General features: G+C 36.3%; 1 protein-coding gene across 3 annotated transcripts in view; it reads left to right on the top strand.

Annotated features, from left to right (window-relative positions):
* The window catches only part of FGF14 (fibroblast growth factor 14), a gene marked incomplete at its 5' end in the record, with an annotated part of 593,007 nt that overhangs the window by 457,732 nt on the left and 112,485 nt on the right, over positions 1-22,790 (top strand). For 2 of the 3 annotated variants that reach the window (XM_082602465.1, XM_082602466.1), the window contains 2 exons: positions 943-1,053; positions 6,850-6,953. In XM_082602465.1, the coding sequence (XP_082458591.1) occupies positions 943-1,053; positions 6,850-6,953 (215 nt within the window). The remainder of the gene's footprint in view (positions 1-942; positions 1,054-6,849; positions 6,954-22,790) is intronic. The other variant, XM_082602467.1, reaches the window with a different exon arrangement.

Below are 22,790 nucleotides of genomic sequence, written 5' to 3'. Positions count from 1 at the left end.
CTTTGAAAAGCCACCTGCAAATGTTTATTTTCAAAGGTACAATTGGCTCTTTGCGAAGCATCAGACCACTAGACTGGCTATCTTTTAGATGAATCATCTAATGAGAAGTCTGTTACCATCTAACTTCCCTTTTGGTTTTAATAAACTTCCACTGCCCTCAACCTCAAGCCATTTGGGCCAAGAATCAAAAGCCATATTGTATAATTTTACTGTCCTTTTTACTTATATAAGTTATATAGGATTATATTTTTAATTCATCTAATTGGTCTAGATTATGGCCAGAGAGCTTAGGTTTGTTATTGTGTCTTGCCCTGAGTTCAGAAGTTGATTTACACATTTTCCTATGGATCACACATAAGAACACAGATGTTTCTGTGCAAGTTAGGGTGACCATTTAGACATCAAGGAAACATCCTCCATATGAGGGCTTTTTCTAAGAATGTGTACCAAATGTTAGTGTGACTTTTTTTTAATACAGCTTTTTCACATTTTGGAATTCCTTGTCAAATTAAGTAAAAAGAAAAATCCATTAAGAAGCATTTAACAAGGTTTCTTAAAGCCAGAAGTTTGCAAAACTCTTGTCCTGCCATCCTGAATCATATTAGTTTAAACTATTAAGCTAGTTAGTTTAGGACTTAACTAATAACTAAACTAACAGATTAAGTAGTTTAATCTTTTAACTAACCGACCATTTAAATACACACATATCAGTTTCATAAAATGACCTATTAGCTTCAACTGACGACTACAGTTTCTTCACCTTCCGTGATTAGCATCTTCCAGGTTTGAGAAATACAGAGGCATCTGGGAAGCATAAAATAAAAGGTGCTATGTCCATAAAATACACTCTTACTTCTGAAAAAGAAAGAAAAGAAACAGAAAAGAAAAGAAATTCAATTGTGACACATTGTGAGGCTTATGACCACTATGTTTGCCTTTCAGATCCCCAGCTCAAGGGTATAGTGACCAGGTTATATTGCAGGCAAGGCTACTACTTGCAAATGCACCCCGATGGAGCTCTCGATGGGACCAAGGATGACAGCACTAATTCTAGTAAGTGACAACCTCAGGCCACCAGTGACACAACTGGTAGAAGATACGCTGCTACTTAAATGACTTTTAAAAATACACTTGCAAATATTGGGTTATGTTCATTCATTTTTACAAATGTTACACAATAGAATGCCATTGACAATTTTACCTGGACCACATGGATGGAAATATTCATAGAGCCACAAAAGAAACCTGTCATTTTAAGAGACGTATTAGTTAATCTTTTCAGGTTTTTTTTTCCAAACAATTGTCATATCCAGCATTATTGTTACTTTAATCTCATTATCATCAAAGTCAAGTAACTACACTAACACATTCAGGTGAAAGTTGATTACATGTTTACTTTGGAAGTTTTATCTTTATTAGGCTTGTAGCTTTTTAATGATAACTGGAAATTCAAGAGTTACAAGGATTGGTTGTTTCAAATAATAGAAATTTTATGTTTCAAATAATAAAAATATTATTTTTAAAATTCTTTGTGTTCAAGAAAAGGTAATATCTTTCTTTATAGAGAGAACATGAAGGCTGTGTGCTTTTAAATGCATTGTACAAATTGTTTATTTAATAAAATTGGGTCTGTGCTTTTATTTATTTATTTTAATTAAAAAGCCACCCACTTTCCCTTGTTTTAATGTCTGTCTTCATTTTACTATTACTTTATATATAACTTTTCTTTGTATTTTTATTCTGGTGCCCACCCCTCTTGTTCAATTGTGTTTTCCTTTCCCATTTTCTGTTCATATTGGCCTCTGATTCCCTTTAGTTTAGCGCATCAGTTCTAAAATAGACACACTTTTTATTGCTCAGGAGAATTAGTGAAAAGCAAAAATTGATTTTATTAGAAATACTTAATCACATATTACTAGTAGATATGAATCTTTTCATTGATTTATCATTTATCCTTCATATATAGAACATCATTCTATGGAAAGAAGGAGGCTTTGAATACATATAACCAAATTATAGATCCTTCCTGTTTTAAAGTCTAGTAATCAACTGTTGAGAAGCAGTGATTCTGTGAGCAGCTAATGATATAGACTATTTTTGCATTTGGTATTGCTAAGTGAAATATCAATATTTTCCCAGCCATTGTGTTTATATTTTAGACTTTGGACATTGCTTCATTTTTTATTTTTCTTTCAATTTTAAATATTTTCTTTGTTTATCTACATTCTCCTCCTATTCAATGTTTAATCTTTTCCTCTCTTTGTTTATATTATGTCATGATTTTGTACTTGAAATTTTTCCCTGTCATATTTGTTCATTGATTTTTTTCACTTTATTTTCTCTTTTGATTTAGAAAAAGAGAAGGTAAAGCAATTCAGATACAGGGAAGAAAGAGAAGACATTTTTATTCATAAGACTGATGTCAAACATTGTTTACTTCTTGGGATTTTGATATTAAGTTGAACTTTTAAAATCATCAGCACTTGACCATCTTTGACCTACAAAAGATGTCAGTTTCTTCTGATTCATGTTAATACATATATATCTGCTCATTTTCCTTTCCCCACTTTTAACTCCTTACCCATTCTTTGACAAAACGCATTCTCTTTTTCTTACATCTTACAGTCATGGGGGTCATGGACTTTAGAGATTCCTAAGTTCTGATGTCTTCAGTGTCCTCTGATTTTCTTCGACCAGAGTCTAGTAGAGCACGAGAACAAGTTTTCCATAACTATGGTTATGATAAGAGCTATGACACTCTGATTTATCAGACTAGAGGTTGATGCCATCCATTTTGACAAAAGTTTTCAAGAAAGGAAATATACTATAGCCGTATGAAAATGCTGCTTAGTTGGACTTCCTGGAAAAATAATTTCCTTCAAACAAATGGTTTATGAGTTTTTTCCCTACCTTCTCCTTTTGTTTTTATAATGCCAAACAAATTGGTTATTTTTCATTATGGACTCAATATCGAGTTAAGAAGTGTCAGGTAGACACTGTCTTTTAAAAGCATATTGCTTCACAATTGAGTAAGCAGCACAATATTTCCTAAATTGGGAAAGTACAGATGTAGACATTATACACACACGTGATTATATCTGGTTATCTGCATAATATTAAACACTAGACTGGAAAGCTGAGATAGTAAAAGATACTAGACCTTCTGTTCCTGAATGTATGAGGCTTCTTTCCTCCTATTGTGTAACTGCCCCCGAGGAACAAGAATCTCTGGCTGGCTCGTGAAATCCTTTCTAATCCCCTTAGATACTGGTGAGGAACAGTTCTGGGAACCAAGCAGGAACAAGAGCCCCAGTGGACAAGCAAATCAGAACCAAATCAGAGTGACCTCACTAGAGGGATTTCGATTCCTTTGCAAAGATCTGGCTCACTGTTTCTTTTCTTACAAGTCACCATTGCATTTTATGTGCCCTTTAAGCCAGTTAGGTTAGTTTCTTTACCATTTCAACATTTGCAAAGACAAAGCAGAACAGAATAAAACAGTCTGAGATAAATGTTTCCTTCTCAAAAGGTTATAAAAATTGTATGACTGTAAAAGTCAATAAAACTTGGCAGGTTGTAGCAGCTTTATAAAAGCAATGGGAATTACTAATTAACTCTACTTTTGTGTACTATCACCATCTTAATTGAAAAACACAGGTTTCTAGGATGAATTTTAAGATATTTTCTTTTCTCTGGTTTATCACAGTAGTCTTCTACTCCTAGGGAAATGGTTAGCCCTGAAAAGTGTTCTTTAGAAATGGGGGTGAGCATCAGAGATGCTGACAGACAGACAGGTCCTCATTAGAGCACTGCCCTTTTTTCTTGAGGAAGGCTATGATGTAATAATTCACAAACACATTCCATTTTTTTATATTTCTCTGAATACAAAACAAGGATTAGTCATCTATAGATAGGAAAAATAAAGAGAAATAACCTACACGTCACCCTGATGCCATCCCCAAAGTCATCAAATGACAAAACTGAGGCTTGAATCTTCAAATTTTCGTGATTTGAGCTCAATAAATAGCCCACTACTAATTATGAGATTACTTAAAACTAGGTAAAGTCAGAACCAACCTGCTTAGCTTCCTTTGTCAAACATTTAAATGTGTTGGAAAGGAGAAAGGCCTGCAGACGAGCCTGATACTAATGTCCTCCCAGGCTTAACAGCCTGAGATCTAGAACTATCTGGGCAAGAAAATAGTTGATCATGGATCATTGGTCCTAATAGAGAGGTACTGGGATGCCCCGGGGGTTTTCCTGTGCTCTTAAACTTCTTTGTCCCCATTACCAGATACTGCAAGCAGAAGAGGACTATAGAAATATCCATATGCAGTAACTATTGCAAGATCAAAGCCTCACAGAAACCAATACCTCTCACCTTAGAGGTTCCCAGCCTGATAACTTGCTGTTTGAAAATGACCGGTCACTCACAGTGCCCACTCCCCGAAAGGCCTTAGGGAAGTGGTTCTCACCTTGGCTGTAGGTCGGGGTCATTTGAGGAGCGTTTTTTTAAAAAAAAATTCGTGATGCCCTAAACCCACTCCCAGAGACTGATTTAATTCCATTGGTCTGGAGTTGGGCATGGCCATCCTATTTTATGAATACGGCTAGTTTTAAAGTGCAGCCAGGGTTGAATGAAATTCACTATTATATGGAGACTGGAGTGTTCCACAGAATGAACAAAGTAGCATGGACATCTTCATTATTCTTACTCCCCTAGGTCTTGTGATATTGCTTTAAAATTATGTTATATACAAAAAGAGTGAAAAAACGTAATGATGTTTCATTTAATGTGGGTATCTGTGGGTTTGATTAGCGCCATGGTTCAGTCATGGTCAGCTCTGAATAGGCTCCCACATTACGGTGGTTCTATGGATTCACTTTCAGTTTTCATCCTGTAAATTGTAATAACTATTATTATAATTATTATTCAGGTCACAACCAAAATCCTGGGGAGGGGGACAGGGTTTTTTTTAGTACAGTCATTTTAGACTATCTTCTATAATTTTACTCTTTCCCATACTATATTATTTTAGTGAGTTCATGATGCACTTACCTTCTAGGATTATTCCATCTGGCCTATATCAATTATATGGCACCTACAAATACCATTAGATATGTATGAAGGTTAGAATAATTAAGTTTGAATAGGTTAGGATAGAACAGTTTGCATGGACAGATGTACAATTATGGTTTTCAAAAAAAAACTTTTGCACATAAATCAGGAATAACCCCATGATCCCCATCCCTTCAAAATATAAGGGAGATGGGACAGTTCAGGTATTACAGAAGACAGTGAAAATGGCCAATGGCTTTCTCCCATGAAGAAGGAATACTGAGAGTTACCATGACACAAATACTCAATAAATCCACACTCACGTTTAATATTAAATAATAGAAATAAGCAAACATAAGCCTTATTCCTCCATAAGGATATCATAAGCCCCTAGAATCCAACAGAAGACGGTCCAGTATTAGTTTGCATCATGAAAGCTAATATCCACCTAACCATATATGCCCCTGAGTGTTCTTGCAGGATAATTTTCTAGGGCCATGGCCTGCCATTTTCCTTTCATCATCTGAGTAGTACAGACATCTTGAGATCTCAAGATCAGTAATATGTAATAATTGGAAGAGAGGGCATAATTTTCCCCTACCCTATTCAGAGAAAACATGTGCCTTGGAATTAAATAGAACACAATTTAGAAAGTCCATTTAAAATTATGTACTGAGTAAACCTATCGATTTAAGTCAAAATTGCCCACACTTTTCAAACTATGTATCTTTTGTGGAATAAAGGTGAGAGCCTTAACCTAAGATATTTTACTTGTACATTTACTTCGACATTTTAGTGTTTTCATTGCCTCTTCTGGCCTGGTTCTATTACTTAGAATTAGACTTGAATTAAGAACATGAATGGGAGCAGATAACCTCCCATAATTAACAGTTATCTTATAAATGTGTCTCTGATAAGATCTCCAAAATCATCCAGCAGTTATCACCAAGAATGGTGCTAGAATACCCACTACACGGTCACATGTAACCATGGCATGCAAATGCATTATTAAGGATGTTAAGACTTTAAAAAAAAATCAGTGGTAACATTGCTGTCTGCACAATGTGAAATATACATAAAAATACGTTTTGTCACTAAGAGAAGAAACAGAACATGGAAACATGAGTTTTTATCTCTGAAGTGGGTAAAATTGAATACTTTTCTCTCTTTGTTTTCAACCATAGTTTTATGAAATATTAATAAAGAAAATTGTCTATGAAATTTGCATGCCATTCAGTTTGATTAGTTCTTTCTAAATTTAGCACATTGGCAGGTGTGCATCATTTCTGGGCTCTGCTGGCATATCATGTAATTTAGTTTTGGAATTACCTTCTAAACTTCTTGCCTGTCCTACATGGCAGTGATGAAGCAAACCTTCTACTTAAAAGACCAGAATAAACACTCAACTTGGGCTCTTAAAATTCTGCCCTTTCAGCATCTTCGTAGCTTATTTCTTTTGGTATCAAGTGGTGTCAGAGACTGTGCTACTAGAATCACGGTTACAGGCTTGATTCTAGAATCACGATTACAGGCTTGATTCTGTTTATTATGCCATCAGTTCTTCAGAATGCTGTAGGGAGACTGCTAAGATCTATACATCGGAGCTCAAGTGCAAATTTTACTTGGAACAGCAACTTCTTACATAGAGAAATAAAAGTTAATGAATTGGAACTTCTCAGAAGGTTGTAACAAACATAATGTTTCTCAAATAGAACAAAGGAAACAGAAAAGTGATGGGGATGCTTTGCTTCTTCCTGCCCTTTGGTGACAGACTGTCTTTCTCTTAACAGCACTGTTCAACCTCATACCAGTGGGACTGCGCGTCGTGGCCATCCAGGGCGTGAAAACAGGGTTGTATATAGCCATGAATGGAGAAGGTTACCTCTACCCATCAGTAAGTAGCACGCCCAAGATATTGGCCATTCATTCAATGTCTGCCAAATAGCAAAAACATCAACCACAAAAATGAGAAAGTTCTGTCTCATGACTCTCAGTTTTGCTTTAGTATTTGACCTTTACTGCAATGCTGTAGGAGCTATTAACTCATTAGTCATCAGTGTTTGATAATATCAGTGTATCAAGTGGAAGAGTTATAGCACCTCTTAAAACTGTGCGTTTGCGTATTTTATATGTCCCAGTTCATAGAAAATTGAGCAATTTTGAAAGCATTGATATTAATATAATCTTTTTCTACTGTTTAGAATTGTGCTTGTCTTAGGGAGTTTCTTGTAAAAGATTATTTTATAAAAAGAAACAGAATAAATGGGGATTCTAAAAAAGTAAATTTAGGAGAGATTAGTTCTTTTAAAAGTGAGAATTCAGATTGAGTAAATGCTTTATTGGGAAAATAATTCTAATATCAAAATGGATATTGCATTTAAATTTAAGCAAGTCTCGGTTTTGTGTTAATGTGTACTAGTAGCTGGGCACCTTCTAGCCTCTTCTGGAATATTTACTGTTTACAAATAATTCATATCCAGATATATTGTATCCATATATTATAATGCAGTTAGAATTCATATCTGTCACAAGTCCAAGCAATAGAGACTTAGATGAAAATACTTCTTTCCACTATTCCTTGAGCAAAAGTGGATAAAATCATGGAGCCTCAAAGAAAATTCTCTTATTTAGGTGCATGTCATCTTAGTATAAATTCTTTAAAACTCTGTTGTTGTTAAATATCATCATCAAAAAAAACACATGTAAACATACATACATTTTACACACACACACACACACACACACCTAAAACTTAAGCAGAGAAGAAGCATCCTCTGGGGCCTCCCATACAATGTGATATATTTTCTTCAGCAAATCCGGGAAATCCTGTCAAAGAAGATGAAATGTGAGCTGCAGATTCCCTTCGCTGTGAGCTGGGAAATGCTCTTGTCATTTGGAACCTTCCTCTGCCTTCCCTGAAGGGTGTTCCTGCACACAGACCTGGGCCCTACATTATGCAAATTGCATTCTGTTTCACAAGATGAATATTCAACATATTGGGAGCAAGAGGAAGCTAGAATTCCCTGTCTCCCCTTTAGGAAAAATTCGATTCAGATAAAGATCATTTTCTAGAGATACCTTATTTCAGATAAAAGTCAGTTTCATTGATTTGACATTTGCTCTGTTATTTTTGTTTCTTTTACCTGCAAGTAATCTCTGAGATGCCTAAAAATTATTAGATGCAGTTTCTGCCGTAGCTTCTAGTTCTGTTTCTGCTGATGATTTTATCATGCTGTCCTGCTCAGGTATATGCATTGATGTAGGGGAAATGCAAATGTTTGTTTGATCTTTTTGCTTCTGAGATGCTTTCTGTTTTCTTGTGATGAGGTTGCACATGTATGCCGTTTTTCTAAAAGGTAGAGAATATCATCGCGAGTATGTGTCTTAGCTTAAAATCCAAGTGCTGGTTCTGTTCAGTGCAGTCTAAGTGGTGCAGCAAGAATAGAGTGAGGACAGAGCTAACTGCCCAGTCCAGTCCTCGGCACCTTAAATATGGCCTTTCCACCCCAAAATCAGATCTGTGGGCAGCACCTGCCCTAGGATTAGTCCCAGTAACACCATCAAGCTTTTTATCTGACCCACTGTTTTCTACTCTCACCTTCCAGATTCTCCAGGTACTTGGCTTCTGTGCCTCCCTTTTGGTGTCTTGATTCTCTGGTTTGCAGATCTTGGTTTTCCCCTCTTCTCATTTTTGACTCTTTGCTCTGAACCCAGGACCTGGTAAGGAGCGCTCTATTCACCCAGCCTTACTCTAAAAGGTCCCCTGCCCAGGCCAGGCCCTTAGAATCCTCAGCATCTTGTAGGAAAAGGATTTAGATAAAAATTGAATGCGATTTCCAGTTTTTACTAATATTCTATGGTTAAAGTGCTCTGTTTATTTCAAGGGAATGAAATTTGAACTTCAAATATTTCAGGAAAAAAGAATGTTTTCCCACATTCAGTCCTTTATTCCATAATTAGTTTCTGAGAGCCTACTAAAATAATAATCTAGAACAACACAATATAACAATTACTATAATATGTAATAATAATAATGGTTAATATGTATCTAGTGCACTCTGCCTAGCACTGTTCTAAGTGCATTACAGTCTTAGCTCATTTAATTCTCCCAACCAATTAAGCAAATATTGTTAAAATGATAATACTGATGAACAGAGAGCTTAAGAATCCGTTCAGTCACCCAGGGAGTAGACAGAGAAGACAGGATTTGAGCCTTATTAGTCTGACTCATTAGCTTACATTTTTAACTGTTTCACTGTACTGCTTTCATGCGCCAAACAGTTTTCATAAAATGGTCTGGCACCCATTCTAAGAAGAAGTTTTAAACACAAGATGATGTAATAAAAATCTTTAGAGAATTGTTACCTAGGGAAGAAACTTAATTTCAATTATTAAGAAGTATCATTTGAAATATAATCTGTTTCCTTTGGAGATTCTCAAATTAAAAAATCGTAGAAAATGATATTTATCGGAGGAAAGGTTGATATTATATACTGGGTGCTTAATATTCTTAAAATGTATCACATGTAACGTTTGAGCTTAAATTTTTAAAGTCGACGTGGTTAACCCAACTAAGAAGTTTTGAACTAAGTTGAATAACTTTTTGAAAAGGAAAACTCCACTCAAGCTAAGATTTAAAGAAAAAAGTTAATGAAGATTGAAGTCCGAGAAACGAAAGAATCTGTTTTAAGCTTATGCCCACTTTAAAAAGATCAAATTAGACTAGTGTCTGATATGAGACCGCTTTTATTGAGGATCTATAAATTTAGAATGTAGGCAATAAAATACTCAGATCATTCAAAGTGAGTTCCATTAAATGAAAGTCACACTAGGGGTCTGACTTGGAGTGTATATTCCTCTATTTGTATTTCAGGAAGTAACTCTCATAATCCCTTGCCATCCAAATAAAGATATTTAATTTGTCAGATAATTCCACCTCAGGGGGATGAAAGAAGGTATCTTGACTGAGATGTAAATAATCACATTTCCGAAGCTGAAGGCACTTGTTCCCTGTGGAATCTCTTCTTCAACATGACAAGAGTCATTTCTTTTGTGGTCATAATGATTGTAATATGTTTCTTGAAGATGCCTCTCAAGAGATTTGATGTTAGATACAAACAGTTTGCTTGAAGATAGAATGCAGGCTGCATGGTCACAGAACAGAAACTGACAAGGAAATACTTTTTTAAAGAATTAGTTTAAAATGATATTTAGGAAAAATGCATGTTGACCAACTATAAACTATTGATAGTGCACTTGTATTTCTGTGCCCATGGAGTGATGTGTGAGTTCTTTGTTCATCCGTGATATCCATCTTGTCTCTGAATAGCATCTCTGGACATCCATCCTCAGGAAACTGGTCACTATTTATCCCAGTGCTGGTGGGGTACCCTAGCCATGCCTCCCAGTGTTCTGTTTTTCTTTAGGTACCAGGCAGTACATGAGATTAATCATGTAATCTGAGCTACAGTGACTGTCACTGGCCATCACTATCCATTGCAGGTGAGCCAAGGGCCTCAGTAGCATCTGATGGTTGCTCATCCTGGGGACCAGCCTTTTGTTCTTTGATGTGACCCCTGGGAGCCGGGAGGCAAAACTATAACTGAGCAGGTTTCCATTCATCTGGTTACACAGAGGTGCCCCTTCCATTTTTCATCTTTCATTCTTCATCTCTCTGAATGGGTCAATTTCTTTATCTTAAAAGTATGTTAAATTTGAGATGATTGTTAATGTCTTTGTTATTCTAAGAATCTATGACTCTATGCATGTTTTTCTGCACAAACAATATCTAACACCTTTTGAGAATGTATATATGTGTGTTGTGTGTGTGTGTATGTGTATATATATATATATATATATATCATTTGTGTGTATCTAGTTTGTGTGTATTTCAGTGGAATTATACATTGTGCCTAAATTGCACACACATTTATTTACATGATTACAGTTCTGATCAGAGCTTCTATGTCTTTGTATGAAATGTTAAATAATAGTTTTAAAATTTACACCTATTCTAAAGGTTTACTTACCATGCTGAATATATATTTCTTTTTTTATCAAGTTTTCCTATGGTCTCTTCCACATTATGACTCAGTTGGATATATCATCCAGGCTCAAAATGGCTATTATCCTTTCTTGGTATTTTGGCTCAGATAATTTCTAGTAATAAGAAAGCAAGTGTAGTGCTTCAGTTAATTTCTCTCCAGCATTCCTGTAGTTCCTATGACCCTGAATACTGATGCACAGAATATGATTGATTATGACAAAGGCAAGAATACTGTCATTCTACTTAAGGTCACTTGCCGGAAGGAAAAAACAATTTAGAAACAAAAGCAAATGGTAGACTACATATAACTAATTTTAAGTCGTCTTTGGACAAAAGGAAAATGTGTAACATCCTATTCTTCTACATTAGGTTGACAGTAGGCAATAAAAATAAATAAATAGACGTTCAGGCTCTCCAAGTTCCAGTGCCATTTTATGGAATTGAGAGGAAGGAATTGAGGTTGAGATGGAGAAGATACTAATAGGAAGAAGAGAGGAAAAAAAAGAAGTGAAAAAAAAGGAGATAATAAATCAGCAATAGGAAGATGCATTAGGCAGCCTTGGGGAAAAGGGGGAGAAAAGAAAGAGAATGAAGGGAGGATGGGAAAAGGAAACGGCCAAGGGAAGAAAATGGGGAAGATACATCACAAGGAGGGGAGAGAGGACAGGTCATACCTTCACTCCCTCCATCACATTCCTGGAATCCACCTGACTCCTGGCTCCGGCCTCCCACTATGGGGTAGAGAAAACAAAATCCTCCTTCTAGAAGCATAGTCTGGAGGTTCCAATCACACCTAAAATATTTTTTCTTCTCTATCCCCATAACCACTTTCACCTATTTCCCCTTCCAGAATGGTAGCTATGCCTGGTTAGTATTGTAGCCGTATTTAACTTCCAAAGGATTATACCTGTAAGAATTAGTGGAAAGAGGTGAGTGGCAGTGTGAAAACCATTGCAGTAGTCCAGGTGAGGGATGCTGAGTGTATTCAATGGAATATTATCACCCTAAAGAGAGAAAGAAACCTGCCATTTTCAACAACATGGATGAACCTGGAGGGCATTATATTAAGTAAAATAAGCCAGACACATAAAGAAAAAGCTGCACAATCTCACTCATGGAATCTAAACAAGTCAAATACATAGAAGCAGAGACTTGAACTGTAGTTGTCAGGGACAAGAAGGTAGGGGAATGGGGGAATAAAAGAAAAAGAAAAAAGAGTGAATTAAATAGAAATTGCAAACTGCAAACGTGTTTTGTTTGGACAGACTGTGTGTGCATGCACACACACACATACACATACACTGTGATCTGAATGCCTTTAGGTTGGGCAAGTACTCTACCATCTACAGTTTGGCCACAATGACAACTACTCCTTTTTTAAAAAAATTTTTATTGGAGTACATTTGAGTTACAATGTTGTATTAGTTTCAGGTGTACAGCAAAGTGAATCAGTTATACATATACATATATCCACTCTTTTTTTAGATTCTTTTCCCACATAGGCCATTATAGAGTACTGAGTAGAGTTCCCTGTACTATACCGTATGTCCTTATTAGTTATCTATTTTATATATAATAGTGTGTATATGTCAATCCCAATCTCCCAATTTATCCCTCCCCCCACTTTATCCCCGGTAACCATAAGTTTGTTTTCTACATCTGTGACTCTACCTCTGTTTTGTAAATAACTTCATTTCTAAGGGAAGACACTATATACACAGTAACTTTGTTTCTACACACATGTTAACTTTGTTTCTGGGCCTAGAGACACTGGCGTTGGCAACCTGGGAATTAAGGGACTAGGAAGGATGAGAGCTATTTGAAAGTGTTTCCTGGGGAGTTATGGGAAGAGCTCTGCAGTTGTCTGGGTAGCGGAGGTGAGAGACTCGGCTCGCTCTGGTTTGATTAACTCAGAACCTGGTGAGCTGTGACGCTTCCCTGGAAGAAAACAAAACCCAGAAGGAGGAGGGAGCCTGGGTGGAGGAAGACGCTGCATTCAGTTTTGGAACCAGGATTTCCAGGTGGGTTATCATCCCACTGCTGGATGATGACTCATGTATCCTGGAAGAGTCACATCAAAGGGCTGTGTCTTCAGAATGGTTTGCAGATGGAGAAAGAATTGTTCTGTGATGGATGGCGACTGTTTTCCTTTTCCTGCTGAATGTCAGACAAAGATGAAGAATAGGGTCAACAGCATCTGCATGGATGAAGTTAGATATTAGAAAGAACATGATTAAGTATCCTGACTTCTTGAAAAAGTTTTCTAATATATTTTGCTTGATTTCTAAATACACAGAATCGATAGAGGCAATTTTGGACACCGGGTAGTAGAGCAGAGAACTAGCTGAGTAAATTCATAACTTGTGCCTTTGTAAAAATGATGCTAATCATATGGGAACAAAGTATCAGGCCTTTGGATATTCTTATAGTAACTCGCCATCCTCATTATACATAAGACTTACTCAGATAGCATTGTAAATATCCAGAGCCCAGGACATTAACCTAAAAGGTTCCCATTCAGTGAGTTCGATATTCCTCAAAATCAGAACTTTGAATCTGTGTCCCAGGCATTTCTGACACACGTGCCTGAAGGGGTACCCCTTGATAAACAAGGGTCCGCGTCACGGTCTCAGGAGCTGTGACTCTGAGATGACATGATTTTATATTTACCGTCGCTTTCTGATTATTGCTATTGTTGTTATGTACAAATTCATGGTCCAGTTCAAGCCCCTTTGAAGTAAGCAGAATGACGTGACCATAAGTAGTGGTCACCTTTCCCACTGACCAAATGAGCTGGCCTTTGAGGAACTGCACAGAGGAGAGTCCCAGCTGTGATCACTCTGCTCAATCTGTAAAGAATAGGACAAGAAATGTGTCCTTGAGCATCAAGATACTATAGGGAAAGACAGGCATCTTGCTGAGACTTGAGAAAATGAAGTAAGAGAAATAGAAACAAAGACATTGGATTTGCAACTAGTAACAGCTGGTTTGCAAATTTGAAAGAAAACTAGTCTTCACCATGTGAAAAGCTCAGGGGTTCCCCCTGAGATGATCAGCCTGGGGCCAGCGCGCTCTGCCGACCTGAAGGGCTGGTTCAGAACAAGGACATCCTGTCAGAGCAGGTTTTCAATGACAACAAAGCTGGGTTGCTTCAGAAGTGAACTCTTTTTAGGATTTTTTTTTTTTTTTTTTTGCGGTACGCGGGCCTCTCACTGTTGCGGCCTCTCCCATTGTGGAGCACAGGCTCCGGATGCGCAGGCTCAGCGACCATGGCTCATGGACCCAGGCGCTCCGCGGCATGTGGGATCCTCCCGGACCGGGGCACGAACTCGTGTCCCCTGCATCGGCAGGTGGACTCTCAACCACTGCGCCACCAGGGAAGCCCTAGGATTTTTTTTAAATTACTTATAAAATAAATATATCTATATTATTTATTTATATTAATAAATTGTGTGTTTTTCCTAAGCCTCTGTTTCCTCGGAGACAAGTTTGTTTTCCTCTAAGCAGGACCTTCCCACACAAGTCCCATTTCTGGAACAAAGGAAGCCTCCTGTGCCCTAGACCATCAGCAGGTTCCTGATGCTTGGAGCTTCTTTTCCGGGTCCTGTGAAGAGAGTGGGGTGATCCCATGTGGGCCCACCATTATATAAATTTCTTAACTGTACCAAAGCCCCTACACCTCACAAAAATTAAACACATATGTCTGATAACAAGAGTGTGCAAGAAATATATAGATCATCTCTGCTCAGTATAATTGTTCAACACTTAAATATAGGCTGAAGAATCAAGCACTCTGTAGAGATGTGTATAATCATCAATTCATTTATTTGCTCGTTCAAATCAACCAGTATTATTGTATGCCTCCCACTGACAGCTATTTTGCTGTATGTGCTGGAGCTTCAAAGATACGTGAAAAATTCCCAATTTAAAAACAAACAAACCAACAACCAAAACCCTCTAAAGTCCAATAGATATTAGGAAATCATTCAGAGGGCATCTTGGCTAGATGAGTTCTAAGAGTCTTTTCTCCTCTTTTCTCAGAACCTGCGATTCCATGATTATGTTTGTATGTTTCCTATCACTCCTTTGATAGTGATGGATACGTAGGAAGTCTTCAATCTGTAGCTCTTGATTGCTTATTGTTAAGGTGGAATCAGTTTCACCAGCAAATTTTATGAATCTATTCCTTGAGTGCCTTCCTCGTTCATGCTATTTATTATGCATGCCACTTATCTTTTTTCCCCACACACACAAAAAAAAAACATTAAGCATCAGCAAAAAAGATAGGAGCCTGTTAATTTCTCGAGTTAGCACTGCAGAAAAGCACTTATTTACACATTTCCTTTCCTGAAAGGGCATGATAAACTCACAGAGGCAGAACTCGGATATGCAATGTCTGCCTCTATAACATGGTCATATTTACATTAGTGGGTGAGTGGTGATGCTGTCTTCACCTTAAAAAAGAATCTCAAGGCAAAAAAGTAAACCCTGATTTCTAGTAAATTGTCGCTACCACTTGAACAATTTAAAGCAAGAGCATGAATCATGATAATTAGAGAAAGGACTTCACTGTTTCTATATGTTCATAAATGATATACTTGCAGTGTCAAAGAAAAACATCATTGCATTTTGCAATTTTATCCTACTTTACTCTAGGGTGAAAACTATAAAATACTGTAGATAGTAACAAAATTTAGGTTAGATCTAAATGTTTCAATTTTTTAAAAACCTGTATTTGTAGAGGATGGATGGTAGATGGTGAAAGGAGTTTTTATTTGTAAGGAATTTCAAACACTACCTGAAAAATTGAGTCCTAAATCGATAGATAATATTTGAGAACGAACTATCTGTTTATTTTCATTCTCCACACCATGAAAAATCTTTGGCAAAAAAAACCAAATACATAAATGCTAAGAAGGCCAATATACCATATAATGAATGACAAATCAGCTCTAACATTAAAGCAGTAATTAACACTACTAAAATTGGGGGAAAATTGTGATTCTTTAAAAAATTGTTTGTGTATGTGGAACGCCTCCTTATTGAAATTGTATACACCATCCACCCAAGTAAAGTTGAAGGGGTTTGTTTCTGATTACGTATTTTACTTTTAGAGAATTCTTTCTATTTCTGGGAATGGGGTTGTATGTAAGCTACTTGCCAGGGACTCTGAGAACCCATGAGCCAGGAGTTCATGGTGGGCTCTGAACAGAAATTGGGTGTTTCTCTCAGTTTCCTCAATGCAGCCCATTTCTTAGTAATTTACATTCCATTTCTTAGTTACTGGGAATTAATAAGAAATATTATTTAGAAAATAATTCATAAAAATATGACTCATTTTTTTCCAGAGAAACTACTATAGTTACCATTACTGAAAAACCAAATTGGCTGTTTTTCTTCACATTATTTACTAAAATTGGAAAAATTGTTCCTATAGTGAAAATTATATTGTTCACGTATATCGTTTTTACATATGTGAACTCCATACATTTTAACTTTGAATTATTTCTCTATATTATGGAAGGGTGTTTTGTGCTCTGAGCTACTTAGGGTTTCACTGCATGTTGGCTGTTTGTCTTAAGGTAACGTATTCAATTTGGATTGCAAGTTCGTGGAAAGGTACATAGTGTACTTCTGAGTAAGGACATAGTAGATCTCTTGAGAGTTTTATTTAGAGTTAGATATTGGTTTTAAGATCTGACAACTACATGAAATGAAGAGATGAGTCACTTGTTAATAGGTACATCCCGACCCATGCAGCAGCCTCATAATTGGTTGTTATTTGCTGTCCCAGTAGAGAAAGATACTGAATGGGAACGAGATATTTTTGTGAGGCTTTGGAATTGCTACATCTCTGACAAGATGGAGATATTTTATTTGGTTATTAATCCTGGATCCAGGTCACTATTTAGCAGAAATAGTTATTTGGACAACCAGGAAACATTATTCTACTTTACTCTTATGCTAGTACAAATAGTACCGAAAGGTACTAGCCTGACAAATGGTGAGTATTGGTTTATGTCATGAGAGGAGGACCTTGCGTCCATGTCACGTAAGAAATTAGCTGCGAATGCCTTTCACAAGGGCATCATGACAAAGGGTTGACCTTCACTGACTCCCCTTTTGTGTTAGCTTCTCCAGTGAACTCATCTGTTTCTCAACTCTGAACCCTTTATAACACTGTTTCCACTCTCTAAACCTGAGGCTGAGTGCATAAGAGATCCAGATCCTTGTCATGGCAAATTATTTTCCCTTAAGAGCTGCATATTTATTGTGGTATGGAAACAACTGTATTTATTAGGAGGCATGTAAAATGCTCACAATGCAAAGATGCACATTCATTTGCAAGCTCCTCCTCTGCAATCAGTACTTATTACTCATATTATTTTTGCTATTGTGTTAAATGGTAAAAATAAAATTATGTAACTTCGGAAGAAATAATGGCACCTACTGCATTATTCATTATTTAAATATTGCCATTTAACGTTTTGCTTTCTATCCTATAACCAGCAATTAATGTTATCAATAGAAGCAATGGAAAAAAATTTTTGTATTAAGAACTTGCAATTTAGATAACTCTACTTACCATATACCCAACTCCTACATTGGTTTTATTCCAATTTCAATTAGAATTCTATGTTTCTTGCAATATTAATAACAGAAAAAAATCAACTTTCAAACTGTTCAAAAGTTCTCTAGACGACTTTTACCTAGGGACGAGGTAAGAGGCATTCTCTTAATGTCCATGGAGAAATAAACTCTAATATGAAATATCATATTAATATAAAGGAGGAAATTATTAAGAAAATGTTCCACAGGTACCATAAATGGGTTAACTATTTTTCTAATGCAGTTTGAGTCCTTTACAAGACAGTTTTTATAGACTTAGCAAAGCCAAATGTATACCCAGGAGAAATAGCAGTGAGCTTTTAATTTAAAATTACATTATATGAGAATGCTTGTACATTGAAATGGGTAGATAGAAGAATTGCCTTGGGCAGTAGTTCCCTTGTGTTTATCTAAAAAAAAAACCAAATAACACCTTGTAGGAATTTGAATGCAAAGTTCTTATTAATTTTTATGCATCATTTATGCAATAACAATAACCAAAAAAAGGGAAAAGGAACCATGTCAGGAAAACATGATTTGTGTCAGACTTTGGTTCTCTGAGCCCTGAAAACCAGTCCTGATTTTATTATTTTATTCCTGATGGTCAGTCTTTGGGACCAGTTAGAAATTCCTCAGACTTGTTAAACCATTAACTACCAGGACAAAAATACCATGTTATTTAAATTTTTAATGAATAATAACTTCATTAGACATTATGTTCCTAATGTGACTAGGGAAAACTATGGAATGTGGTACATTGTAGCACTTCATTTCAATTATTTAATATTCCAGTCATTTGCTTAACAAGAGACTTTGCCCAAGGGTTTGCTGAAACACTGAATATCTGGCAAATTACTGTGTACTAATTGATCCAATAATGGCATGTTAATATTACCTTAACCATTCTGCTCAATACTTAATTGTATTTTCTGTTGATGTCAGTGTTCTACCTACAAGCATTTTGTCCTTTAAAATAATTTTTTACTTTGGAAAAAAAGGGTAGAAATGCATTATCGGTTACTTGAGAGGTTTTTACATTTGAGGCCGTAACGGTGAGAGCAGCAAGATAAAGATGTAGAAACATAATGCCCAAGTCCTGGAAATGCAGAGACTGCAAAGCCCCAGAGTTTTATGTATTAATGAACTAATCTTGTTAATCCCACTTCAAAGTGAGTTTTGCAAGGGTAACTCAATAGTCTTTAGGGATGACTGCATCATACCTGAGTATGTTACCACAGGGGAAAAATAGAATTATTCTACTGAGGGCTCTGTGTAGTGTGTGTGTGTGTTTGTGTCTAGCTGTTCTATAACCACAAACTACTAACACATGATGAAAAGGGTACACACATAGAAATAAGTATTCTGATATGTAAATATGGGTGTTTTCTCTTAGTTCTCATCTAGGCATTTTTCTGAATACTCATTGTGAAGTCCTATGAACATAAAATCAATCTTTATGGATAGTGTATAGAATTGTAATTCACAAATCCAGTTATTTTTAATTCTTCAAAGAGTTCTTCTTTTAATTCTTCTTCTACAACTCATTTCTTAGATGGACAACAGAGTGGGATTGGTAGGTGGACGTGTATAATGGGAGGAGAAAATACCCAGTTTAGAAGACTGACGGCTGTCAATGCCACCAGCACTCACTGAAGCATTTGGGCCCTCTTGGTGACTCTGAGAATTCTGAATGACTTTTTATAACATGATGATGACATTTGAAACGCTTTCCAAGAAATGGATGGAACACTCAATCCTGTTTTCTTTGATCTTCAGATATTGTGATTATGTTCTGGCAGAATGAAGGCAACTAATTACGTAAGGTCAGCAAACATCGACATGCCTATCACAGACACATCACGAACAAGTCGTAACTTCCCCAGCTGTGTGGTTGGCCTGGTGGGCACAGTGCCAGCAGCAACATTCTCTCTCTGACGCTTCTTCTGCCGCAGAGAGATCCCACTGTGGAAGCACTGGGTTAGCAGGGAAAGAGGGGGGGCGTTCTTCCTCTTCTCTGCTTATGTCCCAAGATCTCTCTTCAAAATTTTAAAAAGACTAAAATTATGATACCTGCAAAGGGCATTTATATTGATCCATCAGGGTATGTACATACTTGTCATCACCTCAAATAAAGATTACACTTAAGTACATGGTTCTTCAGATTAGTGCTCACACAGTGTCAATTCTTGTAGGAGATCTGCAAATATACTGGTTTTCTAAGTTTCATAAAGTCTAGTGAGTTTTCAAGAGAAATGAAATAACCTTTCTGAGGTCATTTTCCAATTATTAAAGCAACAAGCTCGTAGGAAGGAAAATCTGGAGCTTTGGGGTAAAAATATTTCCTTTTCTCTTCTTTTTTTTTTCCTTTTTTTTTTTTTTAAGGATTTACAGCTCAGTTCACTTCATTGGTGGCCCTCAGGGTTTCTTTATCTCATGCCTACAACTGTCATTACTATCTTTCTCTTAATGTCACATTGCTTTCACACTGTCACTGAAATGACCTAGAAACAATCCCATGAAAGTAGATCCCATAAAATAACATTTCCATGGCATCTTTTTATGTCCTAAAACTAGATTAAATGTCAATACAGTATAATAAGTATGTAAGAAAAATGAACAGTTTATGCATGATTCTAAGGGGAACTTGTGACTGATTTTTAAATGTATTTCCTTGAAAACTAAATTCATTTATTCTGTGGGTTTTATAGTTTTTAAACACAGGATATAACTTCATTTTGGTCATGATTTTAGGAAAACTTTTATTTCAACCTGCAGTAATATGTATCCTGTGTCATATTCTTAAGAGGGACATTTTATCACCTTATTTGGAAAAGACAAACTTAATTTCTGGGAAAGATACACATGATTACAATGTGTGTCATCACATTGATGATTTTGAAAATATATTTTATTTAATTGTGATACATTTCTTCATCTAACAGTGATCATTGAAAAGTTAACCATATTCCTAATCATATTCGTATGAAAGAAATAACACCATTGCAAGGAAAATACTAGCATTCAAGGTACTGATATGTATATATTAGGAGAAAAACATTTCATCCATATTTAGCTGTGAGGTTGGTTTCAGTATATTTTCCATTTAGCATTTGTAACTCTGTCATAATGAAGAAGTATATAATTGTTTTATCCTATTTAATGTATGTGTAACAACCCAGGATATTTCTGGATATCCAGATTGCCAAGATGAATGAAACGTTAATGTTTTCTTTGTCAAAGAGACTGAAAAAAAATGAAGGGGAAGAACATGTCCTTGGTTCAGCTCTACTGCCTTCAAGTTTGAAGGGGGTTCCCAGATAATAATATTTCAGTCCATTTCCATTTTCATTCTTGCTAAGACCCTTGATAAGGTTGCTTGTCAGATACTTAGTCTTTGTACAGATTTCTACTTTTATATCCTTCATTATTGATTCTCCAGATGCTGATACATTTTTTAAATAATCATAATATTTACAGGAGAAATAAGGCACTACTTTTGCTTATGTATGTTTATATCATTCTTCTTGGACCATATAGTTTATTTTTAGTATCCTTTTTTTAATCTTTTACTTTTGTCTTAGGTATCATGACAGCGCTAGTAATGAACTGTGCACACCTGGCAAATAAATTAGACACAATTCCTATTAGATCAAGCTGCTGTCCTCAGAATTGCAAGGGAGCAGCACAGAGGACTCTAGGGAAACGCTGAAAAGACACACATGGTTGCATGCCGACCAGATTGTTGGCACATTGACTGGATATGTCCACTCTCCGTGCTATTTTATAATTATACACTGACCTCTGCCGCATGAGGGACAGTCAGGACACTTTGCACTGGAGTTCAAAGCTTTCTGCCAACCTCAACTCTGAAGCCTCCCTGATCCATTGCCCCTACACCCGTCACACCCCCAAACAAGGAGAAATCTCTTCTCTTCTTCAAACACCTGTAACATGCTACTTGTGCCTCACTAATGGCTCTGACACCATTTTTCTTTGCTTAGAGACAGAGATTTTCTCAAGCTACCTTTTTGAAAAGTCACTTTCTTTCTTTCTCACCCTTGATTTCTTTCCTGTCTCTCTCAGCATGCCTGCACTGTCGTTTCTCTGATTCCCTGTCTCTGTATTGTGACCTTCGCCACTACCCCCAAATCATAATTAGTTTCTGCCACTGGATATTTGCAATTTAATCATTCACCTTCACACGTATCTTTGTAAATGGCCACGTTACAGTCCGTTCTTTTCTGTGCCAGCAGTAATTCTCCCCGTCCAGCTGTTATAATTAGAGGAATTGCTCCCCAAGTTTTCTTATCAGATTAGAGCTGTTATTTGTTGTTTTATAAGTTATGTACACATAAAGACCTATTAAAGCGACACACTTAAGGTCTTGGATTAGACATACTTTCAACATGCAACAGTTTGTGAAAGTTGTTGTGATGACTATTGAAAAATCCAACACATAGCTAAATTTCCACTGATATTACACTTTTAAAGAAATTTTGTTTTCACTAATGAAGGTTGTGTTACTTACAAGTTCCATAGCAATTTTTCTTATTGCAGACATTTTAAAAAAGTCACTATACCTTAAAATATCATATTTATAACTGCATAAGGAATTTCTTTATAATTTTTTTTCTGTCTTCTGCATGTCTGGCATTACATGGCATTTACAAAGTACCAGCAGCAATATGGTGATAAGGATCTCAGAAAACAAGAACTTCCAGGCTGGGACTTCCCATTTTAGGTAGATCATAGAGATTTTCCATTATTCTACCAAATCTAGAGAGAGTCAGCCAAAACAAAGATTTTCTTGATCTGAATTCATCCCTGTACATTTCTACAATGTCAGAGGAGGTGGGAGTGTTGATCTCTGGCAACTGCAGTATGATCTTTCGGATTTCCAACATCACAACTCTGCTCTGAGTTAATTGTTCTGAATTTGCCAAGGTATATTCAAGAACGCACATGTACCTCTATGGAAATATCACCCAAGCAAATAGCTGCACATGATTTAGGGAAAGTATATTCCTTCTAAACCAAAAGTCATTAAGGATATACATTGAGAATTATGTACTGATT

This window comes from Mesoplodon mirus (genome assembly GCF_964341445.2).
Source record: "Mesoplodon mirus genome assembly, chromosome: 17".
NCBI lineage: Eukaryota > Metazoa > Chordata > Mammalia > Artiodactyla > Ziphiidae > Mesoplodon > Mesoplodon mirus.
The sequence above is the reverse complement of the archived record's forward strand: the minus strand, read 5'-3'. Positions and strand labels throughout refer to the sequence as shown.